Source organism: Phaethon lepturus, unplaced genomic scaffold (assembly GCF_000687285.1).
Source record: "Phaethon lepturus isolate BGI_N335 unplaced genomic scaffold, ASM68728v1 scaffold17869, whole genome shotgun sequence".
Classification (NCBI taxonomy): Eukaryota; Metazoa; Chordata; class Aves; order Phaethontiformes; family Phaethontidae; genus Phaethon; species Phaethon lepturus.
This window is the reverse complement of record NW_010565718.1, coordinates 55,245-73,922: the sequence shown is the minus strand read 5'-3', so window position 1 is coordinate 73,922 and position 18,678 is coordinate 55,245. Positions and strand designations below refer to the sequence as shown.

The window sequence follows — 18,678 nt, the reverse complement described above, 5'->3', positions numbered from 1 at the left end:
AGGGAAAGGACATCTGTGAAACACCAAGCCTGTTCCTAAGGGCCACAGCTTTCCAAAGAGGCTCATGAAGAGCCTCCGCAAGTGGTGCCACTCACACCAACACAACAAATTTCTCACCTGTGCTAAGGTTTTTGAGGTACAGGAAAACACTCCCCTCTGGCAAACAGGCACAGACTGAAGAGGGTCACGGAACAAAAATTAAGTAGAACTTGAACCAGCGCCTATTTGTAAGCTTTAAACAATTTGGAAAGTAGCAGAGAAGGGAAGAAAATACCTTCTACGCTAAAGGATAAAAAGTCATGGTGCTTTTATGTTTGAGACTTCACAGCTGTGTTTCAAGCTTTGTTTCTACTGCTTAGAAAGTTAGAAACGTATTAAAATAAAGCCAGACAGAAACTTCCAGACAGAGCTAAGCAAAGCCCTCCTAAAACGGCACTTGCCCTTGTTAGCAGAGAACTCAGCCAAAGATGCCGGGCCGTGGGAGGACTGGGGAAGCGTGCACCACTGCAAGGAGGATGCTCCCGAACACGCGATCGTGCAGAGGTCCAACGTGAAACTAGCAGATAAAAACTGATCTTTTTTCTTCTTCTGTTCTCTTTCTTTGTCTTTTTTTTTTTATAATCCATTGTGAGCTAGATTTCTATGGTGTTCCCAGAGATCCTGCAAATTCATCACACTCCAAAACTCATGCAAGGTGTACAAGCAAGCTTGAAGAATAATCACAGACAAGGTGCTTTTTGTACAAACGTGTGCCATGAGCAACACCTCCGAGTGATGTGACGGAACACACACTGCAACATGAAATACTGCAAATCAGATGAGAGATTATACTGTACCTCACTAACCACTTCTATTCACCCTCATGCTATCAATGGCACTTCCTCATTTTACACTGTCCTCAAACTAGATCCTCTGCTGAAGAAAAGCAGTTCCCTTCAAATGACCGGGAAAAGGCTCAGATGACGTGTGGTCCAGTGACTAGGTGTTATTCAAACATAAATACCAAACAGCAGGTTTTGCATTTGGAAGGCTATCGGGAGAAGTAATTTACTCCTTCCTGTGCCCAGGGAGCATGGTTCTACGCTTTGCTCCCCTCTGAGCAAATCTCGTCCAGCTGAGCTTAGCAGATGAGCGTGCTCAGCGCAGAGCTGATTAACAAACTCAGTTTCTTCGTCAGCTTTGCTCTGAAGTTTTCTCTCCCGGTGTCACTGTTCCACATGTTTCATCTTTCACGACGATGCATCAAACTGCCACCAGTGCCAGGGAGCAGAGGTTTGGCACGAACTGTCTACAGCACCACAGGTCCAGCCAGGTCCTCAATATTACATCTTTTTCATGTGTAAGCCATCAGCTACCTAAGAAACGTTTTAAGCATAAGAACCAAGAAACAACCTTATTTTCTAATTGCAGCTTCAGGTCACAGGTTATGTTTTCTCTCTTAAAAAAACTGCATTGTCACCAGCAGGGAAAGTAGAAGACAAACTTGCTTTGGGTAAGAGGCAAAAGTAAGAAAATATCCAACCTTACACTGCGTATTCTGACAGCATCTGCTTTATAGAACTCATATCTCTGTTTACTATTAAAAAGCTCTTATTTGCTGAAGCATTCCCAGACCATATGTTATCAACAAATGTTACTAACCAAATACAAACAGTAATTTTCATTAAGTTCCCTTCATGAGAACAACATTAACCACAAAGGGAATAAATGTTTCAAATGACAGTAAACATACATAGCAAACCCTTGACAACACTGTGGTGCTTATATATTCATACCCCCAAAAGCCCTGAAAAGATCCGCGCCAATAAATAGAGACCCTCGGAAGTTGGGTTTTGTGCAGGTTGAAGCCTGTGGTGATGTCATTAGTTGCCATAGTGATGCTCAGCATAAGGCCATAATTCATGTCACTGTAACATCATTTGTATTCAATCTAAGTACACAGTTTATCTGTGCTGCGTGTTAAATTATTGTTCAGAAAATTAGCTCTGGACAGTAGTTAGGTATTAGGATCTTTTGGGGGACTAACAATGTAATGGTTTCATTTCCATATTTAATAATTAAGCAGGTTATCACCGCAGGAGTTTATTTGTTGGGAAACTGTCTTGGGATCTGTTCTGGACAAATCTTCTCATGAAATAGCCACACTATCTTGTCCCCATATCACAGAACTCATGCTTACACTTCAGAGCAATAAAACATCTGCAAATGAGGACAAAATAATGTCATTCTGGCCAAGAAGATATATATACACACACCAGAGAAAAGGATACAAGCAAAAAAACTGTGACAGTACTTTCTCAGTCAGGACCATATTAACTGTCTGAATCCCTCCTGAAACCCTCAGCCCAGCATTTCTTATGGCCCAGTGTATCCCAAAGCCTGGAGCTGGCCAAGAAAGGCTGCCATGCATAAGGACTTTGCTAGAATTATTGCCCTATTTACTGGATCTGTGCTGTTCCATTGATGTCCATAGGATCTACTTGCATCTCCGGCGTTTCTAGGTAGACATCAGACTTAGGATGAGTAGCTAAACTTTTCTCACTGCAAAGAGCTGGAGGATATGCCCCAGGTGCTAGCTTGAAAAATGCTTGCCCTTGTTTTACCTTTTACAAGCAAAATAAGTAGATCATCACTGTAGATTTTGTATCCACACAAAGTTGCCATCACAGTTACTAACCAAACAGCCTAAAGTGCGGAGATTTTTTTCTGAATGAAACGTAAAATGACACATATCCAGAGGGCATGAGTAGACAACAACTTCCCTTCAGTCACCCTTGTCCCCCACTACCTCCATGGGTTTGTCTAAGGTGGAGCACTTGAAGGATGGGCCTCCCTGTCTGATTTCGGGAGCATTGGGAGCTCTCACTTACGGACAAAAGAAGTAAGACCACCTAGTCTCCTCACATTCACATTGCCAGCTGTTTTTCTCCATGATATCCCACTTATCTCCAATTTTCTCAGCTGTCATTGAGAGACACTGACTTAGTAATTTCTATTTGCCTCTTGCGTGTAAATTCCTCAAAGTAAACCATTAGTACCCATGACTTTCCCAAAAGTGAACATGCATGTTAGTAGCCACGAGAATGTATTAAATTCTTGCATTCATGTATTGTGATCTTCAAGTCTGCTTAGCCCCTGCCTAACTTGAAACAGTAACCCTTCTTCCATCATTGCTTTTGTGACTTAATCTGGCCAGAACACCGATGCCTATGATTTCTACAAGTAATGAACTTATATTGCGGGGTGATGAATCAGCCCTGCTAACCAGCTCAGCCTGTCACTCGGCTAACATGGGAGCAGCTGGAGAGTGATGTGCTTCCGACAGGGTTGACATTTCAACATGATCTATGACCAAGATTTCACGGGCTTCAAAACTGCCAGAGGACACCTTTTCCCCCTCTCCAGTTATATTTATTGAAATGGGTTTGCTTGCCAGCTTGCATGGAATAAACATGAATAAAGCAGAAAATAAAAGTAAAAATGTGTATTAAAGGAGAGCTACACTCTTCCTTCAGTGACTCCAGGTGCGCATTACGCTCAATGTACACAGCAGTATCCTGGGTCACGGCCCCTCTCTGCGGGAGACGCTGCCCTTCTGCCTTGTTCTCACAAGTTTAACGCCTAAGTAAAAAAGTCTTGCAAAATAATATTCCTGCACGTTGCCCAGTGGTTTACTGAACTACTGCTCAGCATCGTTTTTCAAGTGGAAGCAAGTCAGCAGCGATGCCCGTCCCAGGAGCACGTCCTCGGCAATGCAGAGCGCAGCGTGCAGCCGCCTCCGTCCCACAGGGCCACAGCCCCCTAAACCGGCACCCAGAGCCTTCCTGCAGCTGGTTGCGTGGGGAGGCAGGGCAGTCCACCTGAAAGGTCTTTAATAAAGGTGATCGTGTCTGGGACAAAATTTGCAAGCCAGCTTAACCTCACTTGCTGTGCTCTGCTGCCAGAATGGGACCTGGTGAGAATGCGATGACCAGCTGCCTCCCTCATGCGCTGCTGCTGCAGGTAGGAAAGGGTTGCCCTTCATGCACTTCTCTTCACCCACATCCCTCACCTCTTCTCTCCTGGCACTCACACCAGTGTGTCTATGTACCTTCTGGTATATTCACAGTTTGGTCTCCAAAGCAAGGCGGCTGGTGGTGGGAAGTCCATCAAGAGAGTGGCACAGACAGCAGCCTGATAGACACTGCTTGTTTTTTGAGGAAACGTGCCAGCGAGGTCACCCTTTGGTGGGTCACTGCTTCACCTTGTCTGGGTGTGATGCTTTTAACCAGCCTTTGTTTCTTGGCTTACCGTGGTGCCCAGCCATGGTGCCCAGCCATGGTGCCTGCTGGAGCTGGATCCTGCTCTGGGGATGGAGAACTCCGATCCCGTTCACTGCTGGGAGACTGGAATGCTATGTACAGTCTTGATTCAGTTCTTCCAAAAATCCTGTCTAACAAATGATGGTTTTCTTTCTTCAGCCGCTCCTCCTCTCCCCAAAGAGACCTCTCCAGGGAGCAGCCTTGAATCTTAGGCCATAAATCACGTATGCCCAAAGCTCAAGCACTGGGAAAACCAAAGTTAGAGAAGCAGCACACCTAACCTACCTTCACACAGCTGATGGGAGTTGGCTACAGCTGTTTCTCTAATGCGATATTAAGGTGTGTTTCATTTTTATATATTTCTTGAGATACGATCAAGGAGGAAAATAAACAAATTTTAAATGTGTTTAACAGTTAACTGTATGTGAAGAGGCATGCAGGAAAGGTTGTTGTTATATTCTCTAATGCTTTATATATGTCAGCCATTCAAAAACATGAAATAGAGGTTGACAACCAAGATTAACGGTTATTTGTGATCGTCCTGAACTTCCTTGCCCATACTCTGAGGCTGCAGTTCATTATAATGGAGCGCACACAGACTTACACAGCTCAACAGCAAAACCTGATGCAGGGATGGCATTAATTCCAACTGGGATGAAAATGCTCATTTCATTTTCAGAACTGGGTATTTGTGAACCTCTAGGAATGACGTAAATGAGCCAGCGCTGCCCATGTGCTGAGCCTTTCACAAGCAGGTGTTGGGAAAGCAGACAGTTCGCTCCTCTTCGGGAGCAGTGGTGATGAGGCACCGAACTGGCAGGGAACGCGGCAGCAACATGTGGTGGAGGCACCAGCTGGGTCACAAAGCAGTAATAAAAAGAAGTAGGGCATCCCAAAGTCTTTGGGAAAATAAGTATTTTTTTGTAACTCTCATGGGTAATGGCAATGGATGATAGGTTTTTGGTTTGTGTCTTTGGGATTTGAAAAAACCCAAAGACAACAGAAGAATTTGGGCTTTTTTTTTAGGGTCTCCAAGAAAGCCCACAGCTGGAGACCTGCGGGTTGCAGCTTCACGCACAGCTTGGTTTCAGTGGGGGAATGAATGCCCACAAACCACAGCCAGTTTGGGGATGCTAGGTTGGGGACAGTTATGAACTGGTTTGCAACTTATTGCAGTAGGACTAAAAACCTCGACTGAGGTCAACTAAATTCTTCTAAGAAACATAACCCAGTTTGTTTGAGATACACCTTCTCAAGAGATATCATTACAGAAAGATAAAAATATTACTTAGTCAGAAACAAAATAGGGTGTAAAGACACCAAACAAAGAAGCGAGCACGTGTTGCCCGCTCTGCAGCATTCAGCGAGTGCATCACGCTGTGGATGAAGTATGGGAGGTGTCGGTTCCTCTCACCAGCAGCTGCCCTCCACCAGCAAAATGGCAAGTCATTTCATCCGTTTGGTGGGTTTTGTGGGACCGAGTTTGGATTTCACGTGCCGCAGAAGGCCTCAAATGAAACTATGGCTCCAGGGAAAGGACTTGATCTTCAGCTAGCAGGCGAGGATGCCAAGACATGAGACAGATCACAACTGTGGAAAAACCCGAATTTAGGGGACTGTGCTACCATGTACACATGTCCATGTCACCTGTCTTGGGCATCTGCTATTGTAATGAGAGATTTAATTAATAGTCAGTGGAATTAGGCCTTAATTTGCCTCATCCCAATTTAGAGGCAGCAAGCAGATGAAATGAAGCCTGCCCTAAAAGTGCCTTTGTCTTCCCACCGCTGAGAAGGGGTGCTGGAGGTGACTGCTGCAGGTGCACAAGAAAGATCTGAAATGAAAATCTCAAAGGATACGTACAGATGCAGATGATCTTCTGTATTTCTGCTCACGTGAAAAACTCTGCTCGTCCTAGGCTAGGAAATACAATTCAGGTGCCGAAAAAGGTACCCTTCCGCTCTGCCTGTGGAAATGGACTGGGAACGGTTTGCACCTGTAACATGGCTTGATTCCCAGGAGCTGCTGAGCCTCCTCTGGGATTCCTCCCACGGTAAGAGTTCGATGCGTTTACTCACCTTCAGAACAGGATAACCAAAGTGATCAGACACAGATTGACAACGCGGCCTATTTTTGTTCACATTTGTTTCCTCTCCTCCCTTTCTGCTGACAGAACAGCCTTTCAGTCCCATCCCCTCGGAAGAAGCTGAGTTGAAGTGGGAGTGACAGCACAAACAGATTTGATTCTTCCTAGACTTTCCTGCGCAGACTTTGCAACGACAGTAAAAGCTGCTTCCGCTGATGCAGCTGCTGTGCAGGTGACCGGCAAGTCAGCATCCCCGCACGCGCGGGCCGGCAGCAGCGGCTGTACCTGCCATCCCGCAGAGCTATGCAACGCCATGTCTCTGCACAGAGCGCTGACGTCTGCTCTGATGGGATAACCCAAGGTCTCTCTGAGTGAATCCATCCTTTCCCGTGATGTCCTAATTCCTGCCAAACATGTAATACGCCCTCTGCTAAAAAAACATCATCAGTAATTATTCTGCTTATGAAAAGGGTGTTCATTTACCCATTACCACTGCAGAAGCACTATGGAGTTATGCAAAAGGCAAGCAGAGACAGTACGTCCCTACTAGCAGCAGCTAAGGATGTCTTCCAACCTCCAGCATTTCATGGACCGTCCATTTTTCGTTCCCACAGCTCTGAGACATGATTTAAGTGTCATGCACACAGACACCATCTTGCTTAACATCATGCAGCCAGCAGTACCAGACAGCCGATAAAAGGCACAATCTCTCATTCCAGGAGCTGCAACTCCCACATCCTCAAACTGGCTACGGCAACACTACGGCTGCCGGCTGAGAGAAATATGTCTAGGAGAGCATCACATCTGCGTCTGAGCATGCAAGGTGCAGAAGGAATAGGGTAAAGCTGACGGAGACTTCAGCAAAGCAAAGCCTGTGGAGGTCTGCTCTCGATCTGCTTGTGGCTCACAAGCAGTCCCCGCAGACCCTGTTGCTGTGCCAGCACCGTGTCACTTGGCTGCCAGGGCACTGCAGCCAAGAGGAGCTGCTGAGGCCGACGGCACAGCTTTGGGAACCCAAAAAAAGGATGATCTTTGCTATACAGAAAATGCAGAGCTTGATTTCTGTTTCCTGAGCATAGCTGATACACAGCGGGAGTGTTACGGGGAAGTTGTGAGAAGGGATGGGAGATGGATTTAATCACATTATGCCTTTTTACGGCCACGAGATGGCATCCCTGCCCCAGAGATGTCCCTCTGCCACGCCTGTACCCAGCCCAGCCTCACCTCCTGTGCCCAGGACCACACGCTCCTCCCAGGCTGTGCTTTACTGCAGAAATCCCGCTGCTGGCTTGGATGAGAAATTATGGCGATGCTATTCACCGCAATCTTCGGGATATTAACAGGAAAAATAAGTAGCGTGATTACCTAGCATGACTTAAATGACTGCTTTTCAAATGCCCTGTGCTCTCGCTTAATACTATGATATTACAATTAGAGGAGAAAAGCTCAGCAGGAGGAAATGGAAATGTAAGCGCAGCAACCTTTTACTGGGAAGTCTGAATTGAAGGAATAATTGCTTTTAGGAGGGCTGCCTACTTTGGATACAGCATGAGTTAGACTTTCATTCATTAAATGGGTCTGTGTGCATTTACTATGTACAGTTGTTACTACTTCTTGTATAAGGTGACTGCAATGCCATGCACATGCAAAGCGAAGTTTCCTTTGGCCAAAGATGCTCCACTGAATCAGCTATTCATTTCCCAGAACAATTATTTAATTCAGATCTGGTTAATCACTTCTACCAAATCTTATCACCTGGAAGAAAACAGAACTGCAAAGTAGAGCCCTGCAGCTAGTTAAGGCCTGGTTATGATTTAGACTTACCAAGGCCGTGCGCTGCCCTCGTTACAGAAACTCGGTGTCTCACAAGCACAGACCATGGAAAAAGAGAGGGAAATCCTCTGCCTGAAAATACGGGATACTGGTTTTGTGCCAACATAGTCTAGACCCTCCTTTATAAAATTCAGTAGAGCAGTGAAATATTTCATAAATGTAAACAGAGCAGAAAATGGCACAAGGTACTCTTCCAAAACCAGCTAGAGAGAGGAACAAGACCGTCTCTTGCTGTGCCACCAGTCACATTTTTGCTGTCCTATATTCTTCTAAGCCAGCACCCAGGACAGGAAGTCCAGATCCAGCCAGACACTTGGGATAGGGCTTGTCGTGCCTACCTTATGATGGCTAGAAGCAAAGTCATCCTGGCATCTCCTGGGTCAGTGAGGACGAGCATGCACTTCCAGCAGATGACGCCCACCCAGCCACCTTTGTCGTGAGCATTTTCTCTGCTGTGAAATAGCAGCATTGCTCTAGTTTCATGGATAGGAAACCCAAAGCAAGGACTGAGCCAGCCACTGGCCCAGGGACACAGCCACTGAGCAGAGCTAGAGCAAATACGCTAACACAACATCCTTTGTTTCTGTGGGACATCCGTCCCTAGACATGCACTTCACATCTCTGGCCTGACAATGATCGCAGGGCTCAGCAGCCCCTGACTTGCAGGACTTCATCCTTCCTTCAGCAACCATTGGGTGCTGGTGAGCCCTCTTCCCACATCCTGATGGATCCCGCAGCTGCGGTGGCTGTGTGCAGCTGCTGGGATCCCCCTTCTCACCTCCTCTGAGCCATGGAGTGGGAGTTGCTGCAGATGCAGACCAGTGAGCCAGGCAAGACAGCCCTGAACATTGTGTCCTGCCTTTCACAGACTTCTAAAATGCGAAATACCTTGGAGTTGCTCTGGAAGGGATTCAAGAAAACGCTGCCATGTCTCTGCACTCCAGACATGTTTGCAAGTTCCTCACCGCATTAGCATGCCTTGTCCTCTTTGTCCATGTAGTGACACCACCACATAGCTCCCCTTACGTGCTTTCACACATAGCATGCTGTTCATCGGCAGGCCTAGGATGTTCACAAAGGCAACAGGCCTCTCCACCTTCATTTCACAAAAAGGACAACTAAGATGTTTAGAAATCACTGTCAAGGTTGGCCTTCCCATTAAGGGGGAAGCTCTCTTCCAGAGCTCTGTCCAGGCAGGAGTAGGCACAGTACTGATTCCTTAAGCATGCTTTGTATCTCCCTACGCTGTTTTGCAACCAGCAATAGCAGTACCCCCCATTAAATAATAATGTGTTCTACTTGTACACAGCACTTAATAAATAAACCAACAACTGGGCACTTTTCACATGCCTCATCCCCCGCCTTTCACTCAGTAAGTGACGTGCAGAACTTGCACTAAGGCATGGCTTAATTTTTTAAAAAACACCAACCATGGGTATTAAACAAGAAGACTTAATGTATCCCAGACTTTTGTTTTGCACTCCTCCTCTGAATTTAGCACTATTTCCGATCACTGAATCCCAATCTCATTTCAATGTCCTTTTGGTCTTTACTATCCCATGTTAAGGTTGCATGCACAGGAGTGATGAAGCAGATGGGTGTCAATGAAAATCGCCTTGGGCATCATCACACCTTCTGGAAAACTTAAATTTGAATGTATGCGCTATCACAGGAATACATAATTCCCAAGTGCATAGGAACACTCAAGAAATTAGACAGCTGGCGAGAAGAGAGAGACATTAATCTGTGAAAGAGAAGGTGCATGAGCTCAACCCTTCCTAGACACCAGAGAATCTATGCGAAAGCAATGCTATGTACGCTCTAAAGGCCAGGAAAACACAGCCAGAGCTTGCACTTGATACCAGAGAACCCAACTACGAGAGGTAGGTCTACCGAAACAAGCCTTCATTATTCTCCAACACAGTTTCTAGTGTAACATTTATAGTACAGGACAGAGGAGGGACCATGAGACCTTTGGGAGTAGGACCATAGGACCATACCTGGGATCACCATCTGCAGTCCCAGCAGACTCCCGCACTGTCTGAGTGACACCCAAGGTAAGGGAATCACTGTGGGGCCTTGCCTTTATTCTGGGGAAAAACTCAGCTGCTTAATCTAAAGCAGATTTATTATAGAACCATTCCTGCAGAGCAGGATCAGAGAAAGCATCAGAAGAGGTTCTGAATTTCTAATTAGAAAGAATACTAAACCACTTGCATGAAGACTTCCCATAATAGATCGCACACTTGCACCTGGGTAATAACTTTTTAGTGCATTTTTTGCTATGCTTAATGACTTGTTCACAGCCTCCACCTTCAAAAATGGGAATGTCATAGCATAAATCTCAGGAGCATCATGGAAATACTATCACAGGCACAAAAGGGGATTTGAAGAGCAGGTCAAACTGAACTAAAGGCAGAACCCTGCAGGTGCAAAGCCATGCACACTCTCATCTGAAAACTGGCTCCTAGACATGCTAAATAGCTGTAAGTGAAGAAATCTTGTGTAGGGGATTTGGACCCACTTTGTACTCTTCAGCCCTAGACAGAGGGGCTAAAAGCAACTCCCCTGAAGTTCCTGTCCCTGTCATTGTCACCCGACAGCATCATGGGCTCAGAGCATCCACACTGCACTCGCAGAGAGCAAAGCTGAAGATTTCTCCTGGAAGACACTTCCCCAACAGATGCCTTGGGGCAGACTGATCCTCTGCTCAGACACTCACCCCAGGGATGAGGGCTGTACCTCAGAAGTGACGGTGTCTGATGTTAGCTGTACCCATGGCTCAGTCACCTACTTTGACACATTCATAAGGCTCCTAAAGGTTTCCGAAGGAAAAAGAGCTGTAAGCGGATGCACAGCTGTGAAATGAAACCATGCAACTGGAAAAGCAAGTTAATCAGTCTGGGTAATTAAGACAGCTTATATTTAATGCTGAAGCCAACTAGAAGAGGGAGGAGAAAAAAAAAAGAAAAAAAAAGCAGCTATCTCCTAAAATTCCCTTTGGCTTTGTTTTTTACCCAGCATCATGAATTTTGCTTAAATCTGAATGACTGCTTAAAACCGTGGAGGCACACAGGTCTTCTGCCTGAGCTTTGCCATGGTGTGATACCTCTGCAACACAGGAACAGCTCCGAGTCGCGCGGGCTCAGAGTACACAGGTGATGCCGGGAATTTGGAGGTGGCCGATTCTCCTGCCTGCCTGCAGAGCCTGCAGGGCTGTCACAGCAGCCAGGACAGCAATGCCAAGCGGTGGCCAGCCTCCTGGATCCACACATGTCTGGAGGAGACCTACCAGACACGGCACCAGCAGCTGTACTGAGGGATACATAACATGAATTATGGGCTAAAATCTGCTCTCCCTCACATCAGTATAAACCCCTTTAGTTTAGTGGGGTTAAATTTGTTCTACAGCATACAGAATATTTATCTGTAATTTATACATCTCAAAAGGACCTTTCTCATTTTACCACAGGGAAGTGTTCACAGCATCTCCCAACTAACCGTGACAGCAAAACACTGACTGCAACAAAATGCTCTTATCACGCTCCTGGCAAAGCCACTGGGCATCACTTCAAACTCCAGGGCCTGAGGCAGGGGATTCCTGAATGAAAAGACCAGATTTTCCCCTTCTGCAAAGAGAGCGAGGGCATCCCTGCTCGCCAGCCTCCCGTCCCACGGGGCTCCTTCCTTTGCTGCTCTTAGAAGGGCGCTTTGCTCCGTTAGAAGGGCGCTAAGGAAGGATGCTGTGGTGTTCCTGTCCCTCTTCACAGTCAGGCAGTGGGCTCTGCTGGATGCAGCACACCAGTTTGAAACAAAGACCCTAGTCGAGCGATAAGCTCGGAGGGTTTGCTGAAGGATCCAAACAAGGGCAGCCTGTCGCAGCAGAGATAAGCAGCTGAGCTGTCAGAGCACCTTGAAAGCAAATCAGGGAGCAGCATCAGCAGCGAGCACAAAGATAAAACAGGGCAGCTCTGTTTTTCCCAGCTAAGGGAACGGAGATGGAGAGGTTTAAAAGTTTACCAAAGACATTACTTTATCAAGAGTGAATTTCTGGAGAGGACATGAGGCCCAAGCTCTTGGTCACAGCAAACAACGTAAGAAGTGACACAGTTAGACAAGACCTGTTGAATGTCCTGTCTCCAGCGCTGCTCTCCCTACAGCACCTGCTTAACAAAACTGTAGGGAATAAAAAAAAAAAAAAACCAGGCAACAAACAGAGATCTTTTCTCCTTCAAAAATAGTAAGCTTCATCCTCATTTCTCATGCTCTGAGCTGCTGAACGACCCTTGTGCTAGTCCTGGAGAAGCTGCAGGGGGGATATTTAATGCCTCCAAATGAAGGCACTTCCAGACTCAGAGGAGCAGCCCTCACCTCCATCCCTTCTTGGGCATACCAAAATGCTCAGACAGGTTGGCCAGGTTCACCCCCAACCAGTTATTTACTGCTTTTAATCCAAATGGTTCAGCTGAGTTCAATGCACCTGATTCTCACTAGTGTGAGCCAGGGGAGAATGAGACTTATCTGCACGCTGAAATAGGTCCAGGTGAATATACTGCATTTATTTACAAGGCACGTAGGATCCTGCTGTTGTTTGGGTCTCTTTGTTTTCTTTTGTTCTGCTCACATCAGAAAAAGGCAGTTTGATAAGATGAATCACTGGTACAGCCCATGAGCACTGCTACAAGCACAGGTCACTGTTTAAATATATCCAGCAGCCTCTTTAGAGACCGTAGGACAGCGGTGTTGTGGCTGGACCTTTTGTGCTATTCCCAGACCCCTCAGCAACCTTGTTCTCAGGCTGTGTGAACAGCAGCATTACTAACGCAGCTCCTGGAAGGGCAGCGTTGGAGACGTGCAGAGCCACCTCGTGCTCCATGCGTTGCGGAGGGCAGATATCAGGACAATGTGCAGGGGAGTGGTATAAAACACTCAAAGATCTGCAAGAATAAAATTCCAGTGTGAAAAGCAGAAAAATCCCCCTTGCACTGGGGTTCGGGATATTTTGTAGAGGCATCTGCACATTAGGGCATAATACAAAGGATTTTTCTTACACAACTTATTAAAAGCACTACTAATAATACACTGCAAGCCTGATCTGAAATAACCCTTGCTATTTCAGGTCTGGCTTTCTCTAGTACTGTGCCATCCTCAGTACCCATGCTGAGGCAGATAATCCTCACATGAAGGGATTGGGCTTAAAATGTCAGGAATCCACCATTGAACCTGAGAAGAAACAGAAGACCAGTGTCCCGAGAGCCACACTCCTCACACACAGCTCATCTGATCACTCGGTACGTGTGGCTGCTAACCCTGCTGCCACCCTGCCTCTTTCAAGATCTACAAACAGGATTCAAGCTCCAAAGTCACTAAGATGCTTTCAAACTTCTTATTTGCAAAACCTGCTGGTTTTGCACCAGGGAAGACAAATCTCAGAATCATTAAGGTTCGAAAAGATCTCTAAAATCATCAAGTCCAACCACTGACCTACCACCACCACACTGTAGGGAATACGTCCTGAAGTGCCACATCTACATGTTTTTTGAACATCTCCAGTGATGGTGTCTCCACAAGGTGAACCTCCCACAGACCTAGACCAGTGCTTTTGGAAATCCTTTCCTGGCTGGGAAATTGCCTTTTTCTATTAGGGGTGCAGAGCCTGGGTTAGCACCCCTGGCACAGCATCAAGCTGAAGAGCAGCCACTGCCACCAGTGTGCTGTGGCCTGGGTGTTTTAGCTGAGGGCTGGCATTTCAAGGACATGTGAGAATACAGTGAACTCCATGAGTCATTCCTAGGTAAAAAGATGTCCTACAAGGTTGTGGAGCCCCATGACACTCTCCTCTCCACCTCCCCAGGACACAGGGCTGTCATAAAAAAGGGAAGTCTTCCAGTGAATCTTACTGTATAAATGTTTTTTTTTTTTTTTTTCCCCTGACATTTGTGAGAAATTTAGTCTTTTGTAGCTTGTAGAGCCTCCAGATGATGGCAAAACTGTATTTCAGGCAGTTTGAAGAGTTAAATCCAAGAAAATACTGCCTGTTTCCAGAACTGTATTCATCACATGTTCTGAGTACAGACACTTAACCTGCATTTCTATTTTTTGAGCCTCTGAGATATAAAAGTTTTGGGATGTACAGGGGTGACCTGCTTCAGTATTTACATTTTCATAGTACTGAGGCTCAAAATCCCGGCGGTGTGCTCCTCACCCCCATGCCAGGCAGCAACCCCTGCCAAAGCACACAAAACCTGGGACACCTGGGGAGCGAGCTCCTCTGGAGAGCAGTCCAGTATGCTTTTGCTGATCTAGTTCCTTCATCATTGAGTATTTTGCTTATGATAAGAACTACACAAGCAAACATGGTGTGAATGACCTCGGTGAGAGTGACGTCAGCATCTACAGAGACACTCCAGAAGGCCATTTTGACTGACCGTCGATCTTTTGTCTCCAAGGCAGCATAGCTCAAAAATGCACCAAGGACTTCTCTGAGCTGTTTCTATCACTGCCCTCACCACCAGAGTACCTGAGGGCCTTCAAGTCCTGTATTAAGTAACATGACAAACATGTCACATCTGGTTCATTCTCTCTTTCCTTCTCTTCTGAAGGGGAGGATGTAAGTCCAGTAAATTGCTTTCATAGGGCTTTGGTTTTCCCTGCTTGGGCTGTTGTGTCTGGGAGGAGAAGCACTTCTAATGCAGAGAAGAAAAAAGGACAAGCTTTCTGTGATGGTGTCTGGTTTCTGTGGAAGGTTATTTTAGAGCCTCAGCTTGGGTCATGTTTGGTTTTGGAAGTAAAAAGTCCAAGGACCCTCAAGGAATGCAACTGTCAAACCTACTCCCCTTCTAAGGCATTTCCATAGGTATTAGCCCAAGTGATGGAGCAACCCAGAAGACTTCAAGCCTGACTTGCACCTCTATGGGAAGAAAGAAGATGAGTGTGATGGCTTGCATAACTCGTATCACACCGCAGCATTCAGCGTTGGCTGCATTTTCCTGAGGGCTGATGGCTTCATGCCCAGACACTGTACATTTCATTATGATAAAAAGACCCACTCAATTAAAGAGCTCACTCTTGCAGCCCTTATTTTCAAAACAACACTTGTATAAATGGTCCTATGGCTGACAGCAAGAAGGCTTGCGTAAGGAAGGACAGACCATTGAGCAAAAGTGGGATGAACAGACCAATCTAAATACGCACACGTAACCCAGCAGAAGTGTGCTTTTCAGTATGGGTAGTAGTAATTTCCCCTAAATAGAGCCCAACTTTCTCCAGTGAAGCAACAAAAATACCTAAAATAGTGACAACTGCAGGTTCTTATGGAAATTTTCTTCCAAGCACAGCTCTCCTACTTCCTTCTTTGAAGCAGATTTTGAAGCGTTTTGAAAAGTAAGCCGGGCTGCAGCACTTTTCCCTGATTGGGAATATTGTTTTTAAACCGCTTACTGCAGATTCCTGCTTCTCCGGTACAGCGCAGGGCGCAAGGCATCAGCAGTTTCTGTGCCTCCGCGGGAGGACAACCACCCAGGGAAGGCAGCCTGCCTTCGGTTCTGCTCTCCTGCCTGCATCAGCTGGGCTTGAACTGTCTGCCCGCAGTGCTTGTGTGCTGCCATGTAACGCAGTTGGGCGGTGTGGCTTTCCTTTCACGAGCTTGGGAAGCTCTTGGTGAAATGCCGCTGGGGATGGTCACTTGGAGGGAACGGGATGTGGGAACAGAGAGGGAACATCCCAACACCAGCCCCTCCTGCATGGCTCCCCATAGCTGGAAGAGGTTTCATGTCATCTTAAAGGCAAATCTCCACAGTGAGGATGCACACTGAGAATTTGAGTGTGAAATCTCCACAGTGAACCTGAGGAAAACTGCCTCAAATCCATATGGACAGTGTTTCGAGATAACTAAACGCACAAATAGGAAAGGAAATAAGCCATTCATCATTTTGTCTTTCCAAATTAACAAAGATCACTACTAGCAGGCTTATAACAACATCTGGGTAAGACAAAAAAGCCAAGTATGGGGCCAAGCCTGAGGATTTGGGGACCAGATCAAATAGGACAGAACAAGACTCTGTCCTTGAACTGGACCTGGGCAGAGTGGCCTCAGATAAAGCTTTACCTGAGTGACTTGAAGCTTTCCCCAGCTCCCCTCTGCCACCTCTGGCTGTGGCTGCCAGAGTGTGTCCCCACCAGCTGTTCCCCTTTCCTTTAGCACCACTGAAACCCTGACAGTGAGGACAAGATTATGTACCCACACCTGATGGCACCAGTTCAGATGGCCACTCAGACAAGTATTTATCTAAGCACATGCTTAACTCCATCCCTATTTAGCAAAGTACTTACGTATAGGCACAAATTTATGTCTCTATGGCTACAAGAGACGTAAGCCTGTCATTAACACTTTTTTTTCCTCAATCGGGGCTTATGTGCCATTCTTAGTGGCAGGACGATGCTCTGCATACGTGGAAGGCCACGTTTCTCCTCTGCTTCTCAGAGTCCCCTCTGGCCTTACCACGCAGGAGCCACAGCTATCCAGAGGCTCAGCAGCGCAGAGAGGCACAGAGGAGAGCGTGGTGCAGACAGACAAAGGCAAAGCAAGACTTACGTTGGCTTTGAGGCTTCAGCCTGGTCAGTCTGCAGTTTCTCCCCACCTTCAACTTCCATGGTGCAGTACACAATGCGGTTGGGGGCCAGCGACTTCAGACCCTGCACCTCCATGATGACAACCTGTGGGGCAAAGAAAGAGGAGTGTAAGAGGAGCAGCCTCCTTCAGATCTCGCTCTGGCTGCTGAAGCCATGGGGTCAGCTAATGCTGGGGTCCTCCACGTGCTGCTGGATGTTCATGGTGGCAGGTGGGTAGGGACAGCGGCACCGCCCAGGTTGAGCAGGGACCACGGCAGCCAGAGAGGTCTGTATGGAGACAGGGAGGTCCCCCTCTGACTGCACATGGGCTTGTTGAAAGCTTTGGGTGCCCAGGGCTCTATCAAGCTTCAGGAGATGGGCCTCACAGACACATTCCTGCCCCACCTAAAAGTGCTTTAATTTGTGAAATCCAGAAAAAAAGCACAGAGCTACTCAGCTTGTGCCAAAAGCCTGTTTTCAAGATTAATCACAGAATGGTTTGGGTTTGACCTTTGAAGATCACCTAGTCTGCAGTGGGCAGGGACATCTTTCACTAAATCAGATTTTTTTCTTTAAGGTGATTAATCCTATTAAACATGTATCTTAAACATTTCTACAAGAAACACTGTGGGAGGTTCTGTTTGTGTTTTATTACAGCTACCTATGAAGTATATACACAGGGGTTTAAAATTCCTCTCCTCATGTCTTCTGATCTGTCCTTGCACTGAGGATCCCTTCCCTGGCACACAGAGCACCGCAGACCCTCTGATGAGCACACATTTTTGGCAAAAGCTCTCTCGCAGCAAGAGTTTCATGCACAGGGCAGTGCACAGACCTGTCAGCTCCTGAAGTCAGCGCTTCACCGAGCATCTGCTTCCCACCGGATGGGGTTCAGCTGGAGCAAAGCATTTGAGACACCCCGTTGTAAGGGTGAGTCCCTTTATGCACAGCTATACATGCTGCACATGCTCTTCCAACAGAGAGGTCTACTGCTTTGCGACAGTTCCCTGCTCCTCCGTATGGGAATGCTTAGAAGTCAGGTTTTATTTGATGCTGCCGTTGAAGGCACCGTCCCTGGGTTCATAGCCTTATTTGTTAAATAAGACGGAACTGAATGTTACTGAGGTGGTTTCAGACGTCTAATGAGTTAAACTCTGAGACTGGACAGCCAGCGTCATTAAGTTCTGCATTGGCATGATATATATAACAAGAGACCCCTTAGGAAGATAAATAAACAGGAAACTACACAAAAGTAGAATTTCCTGATTATTCTGCATCCTACATTTTTGACCCCATCCTGGTAGTTGTTTTGACAACATAACATAATCCCACCCATTGACACAATTCTGTATGGGTCTGCTGATGACTCCCTGGAATAAAAGTCTTGCCTAGACTACAAATATGTTTGCACAAAACAATTAAGTTGGCTGAAAACAGCTACTGCACCAACGCTGCTTCCAGGACTGAGACAGCCTGTATCGGGGAGAACCGCAGTCCCTGCAGCACCCTGACTTCCCCTGGGCTGTACAGACAAACTGCTCGACAGAACGCTGAGCAGAAAGTCAGTGCTCCACACAAAGCAAAGAGCAAGCCAGCAAAGCGCAGTATTTCCACACAAACTGCGAGCCAATCTGTTGGGTGCATTCAAACCCCAGCAAGTTTTAACAATTCTCCAAAGAGGAAGCAAGGCTTCCAGGGAAATACAGTGACACCTCTAACCAGCAATAGTTAAACACAGTGACGTTTATGGTGTTGCATTATTGTACTGGTTTCAGGGATGACACAGGCTCAGGGTTAGTGGGGTACACTCAGTAACCAGCCGCACAAAGAGGTCAGTTAATGATGGAG

The 18,678-nt window shown here is 46.6% G+C and overlaps 1 protein-coding gene across 1 annotated transcript in view; it reads right to left on the bottom strand.

Moving 5' to 3' along the window:
• LOC104627154 (calcium-dependent secretion activator 1) overlaps nt 1-18,678 on the bottom strand; it is a gene marked incomplete at both ends in the record, with an annotated part of 77,765 nt that overhangs the window by 17,578 nt on the left and 41,509 nt on the right. Inside the window, one exon of the mRNA XM_010295270.1 lies at nt 16,814-16,935. Within this exon, the coding sequence (XP_010293572.1) occupies nt 16,814-16,935 (122 nt within the window). The remainder of the gene's footprint in view (nt 1-16,813; nt 16,936-18,678) is intronic.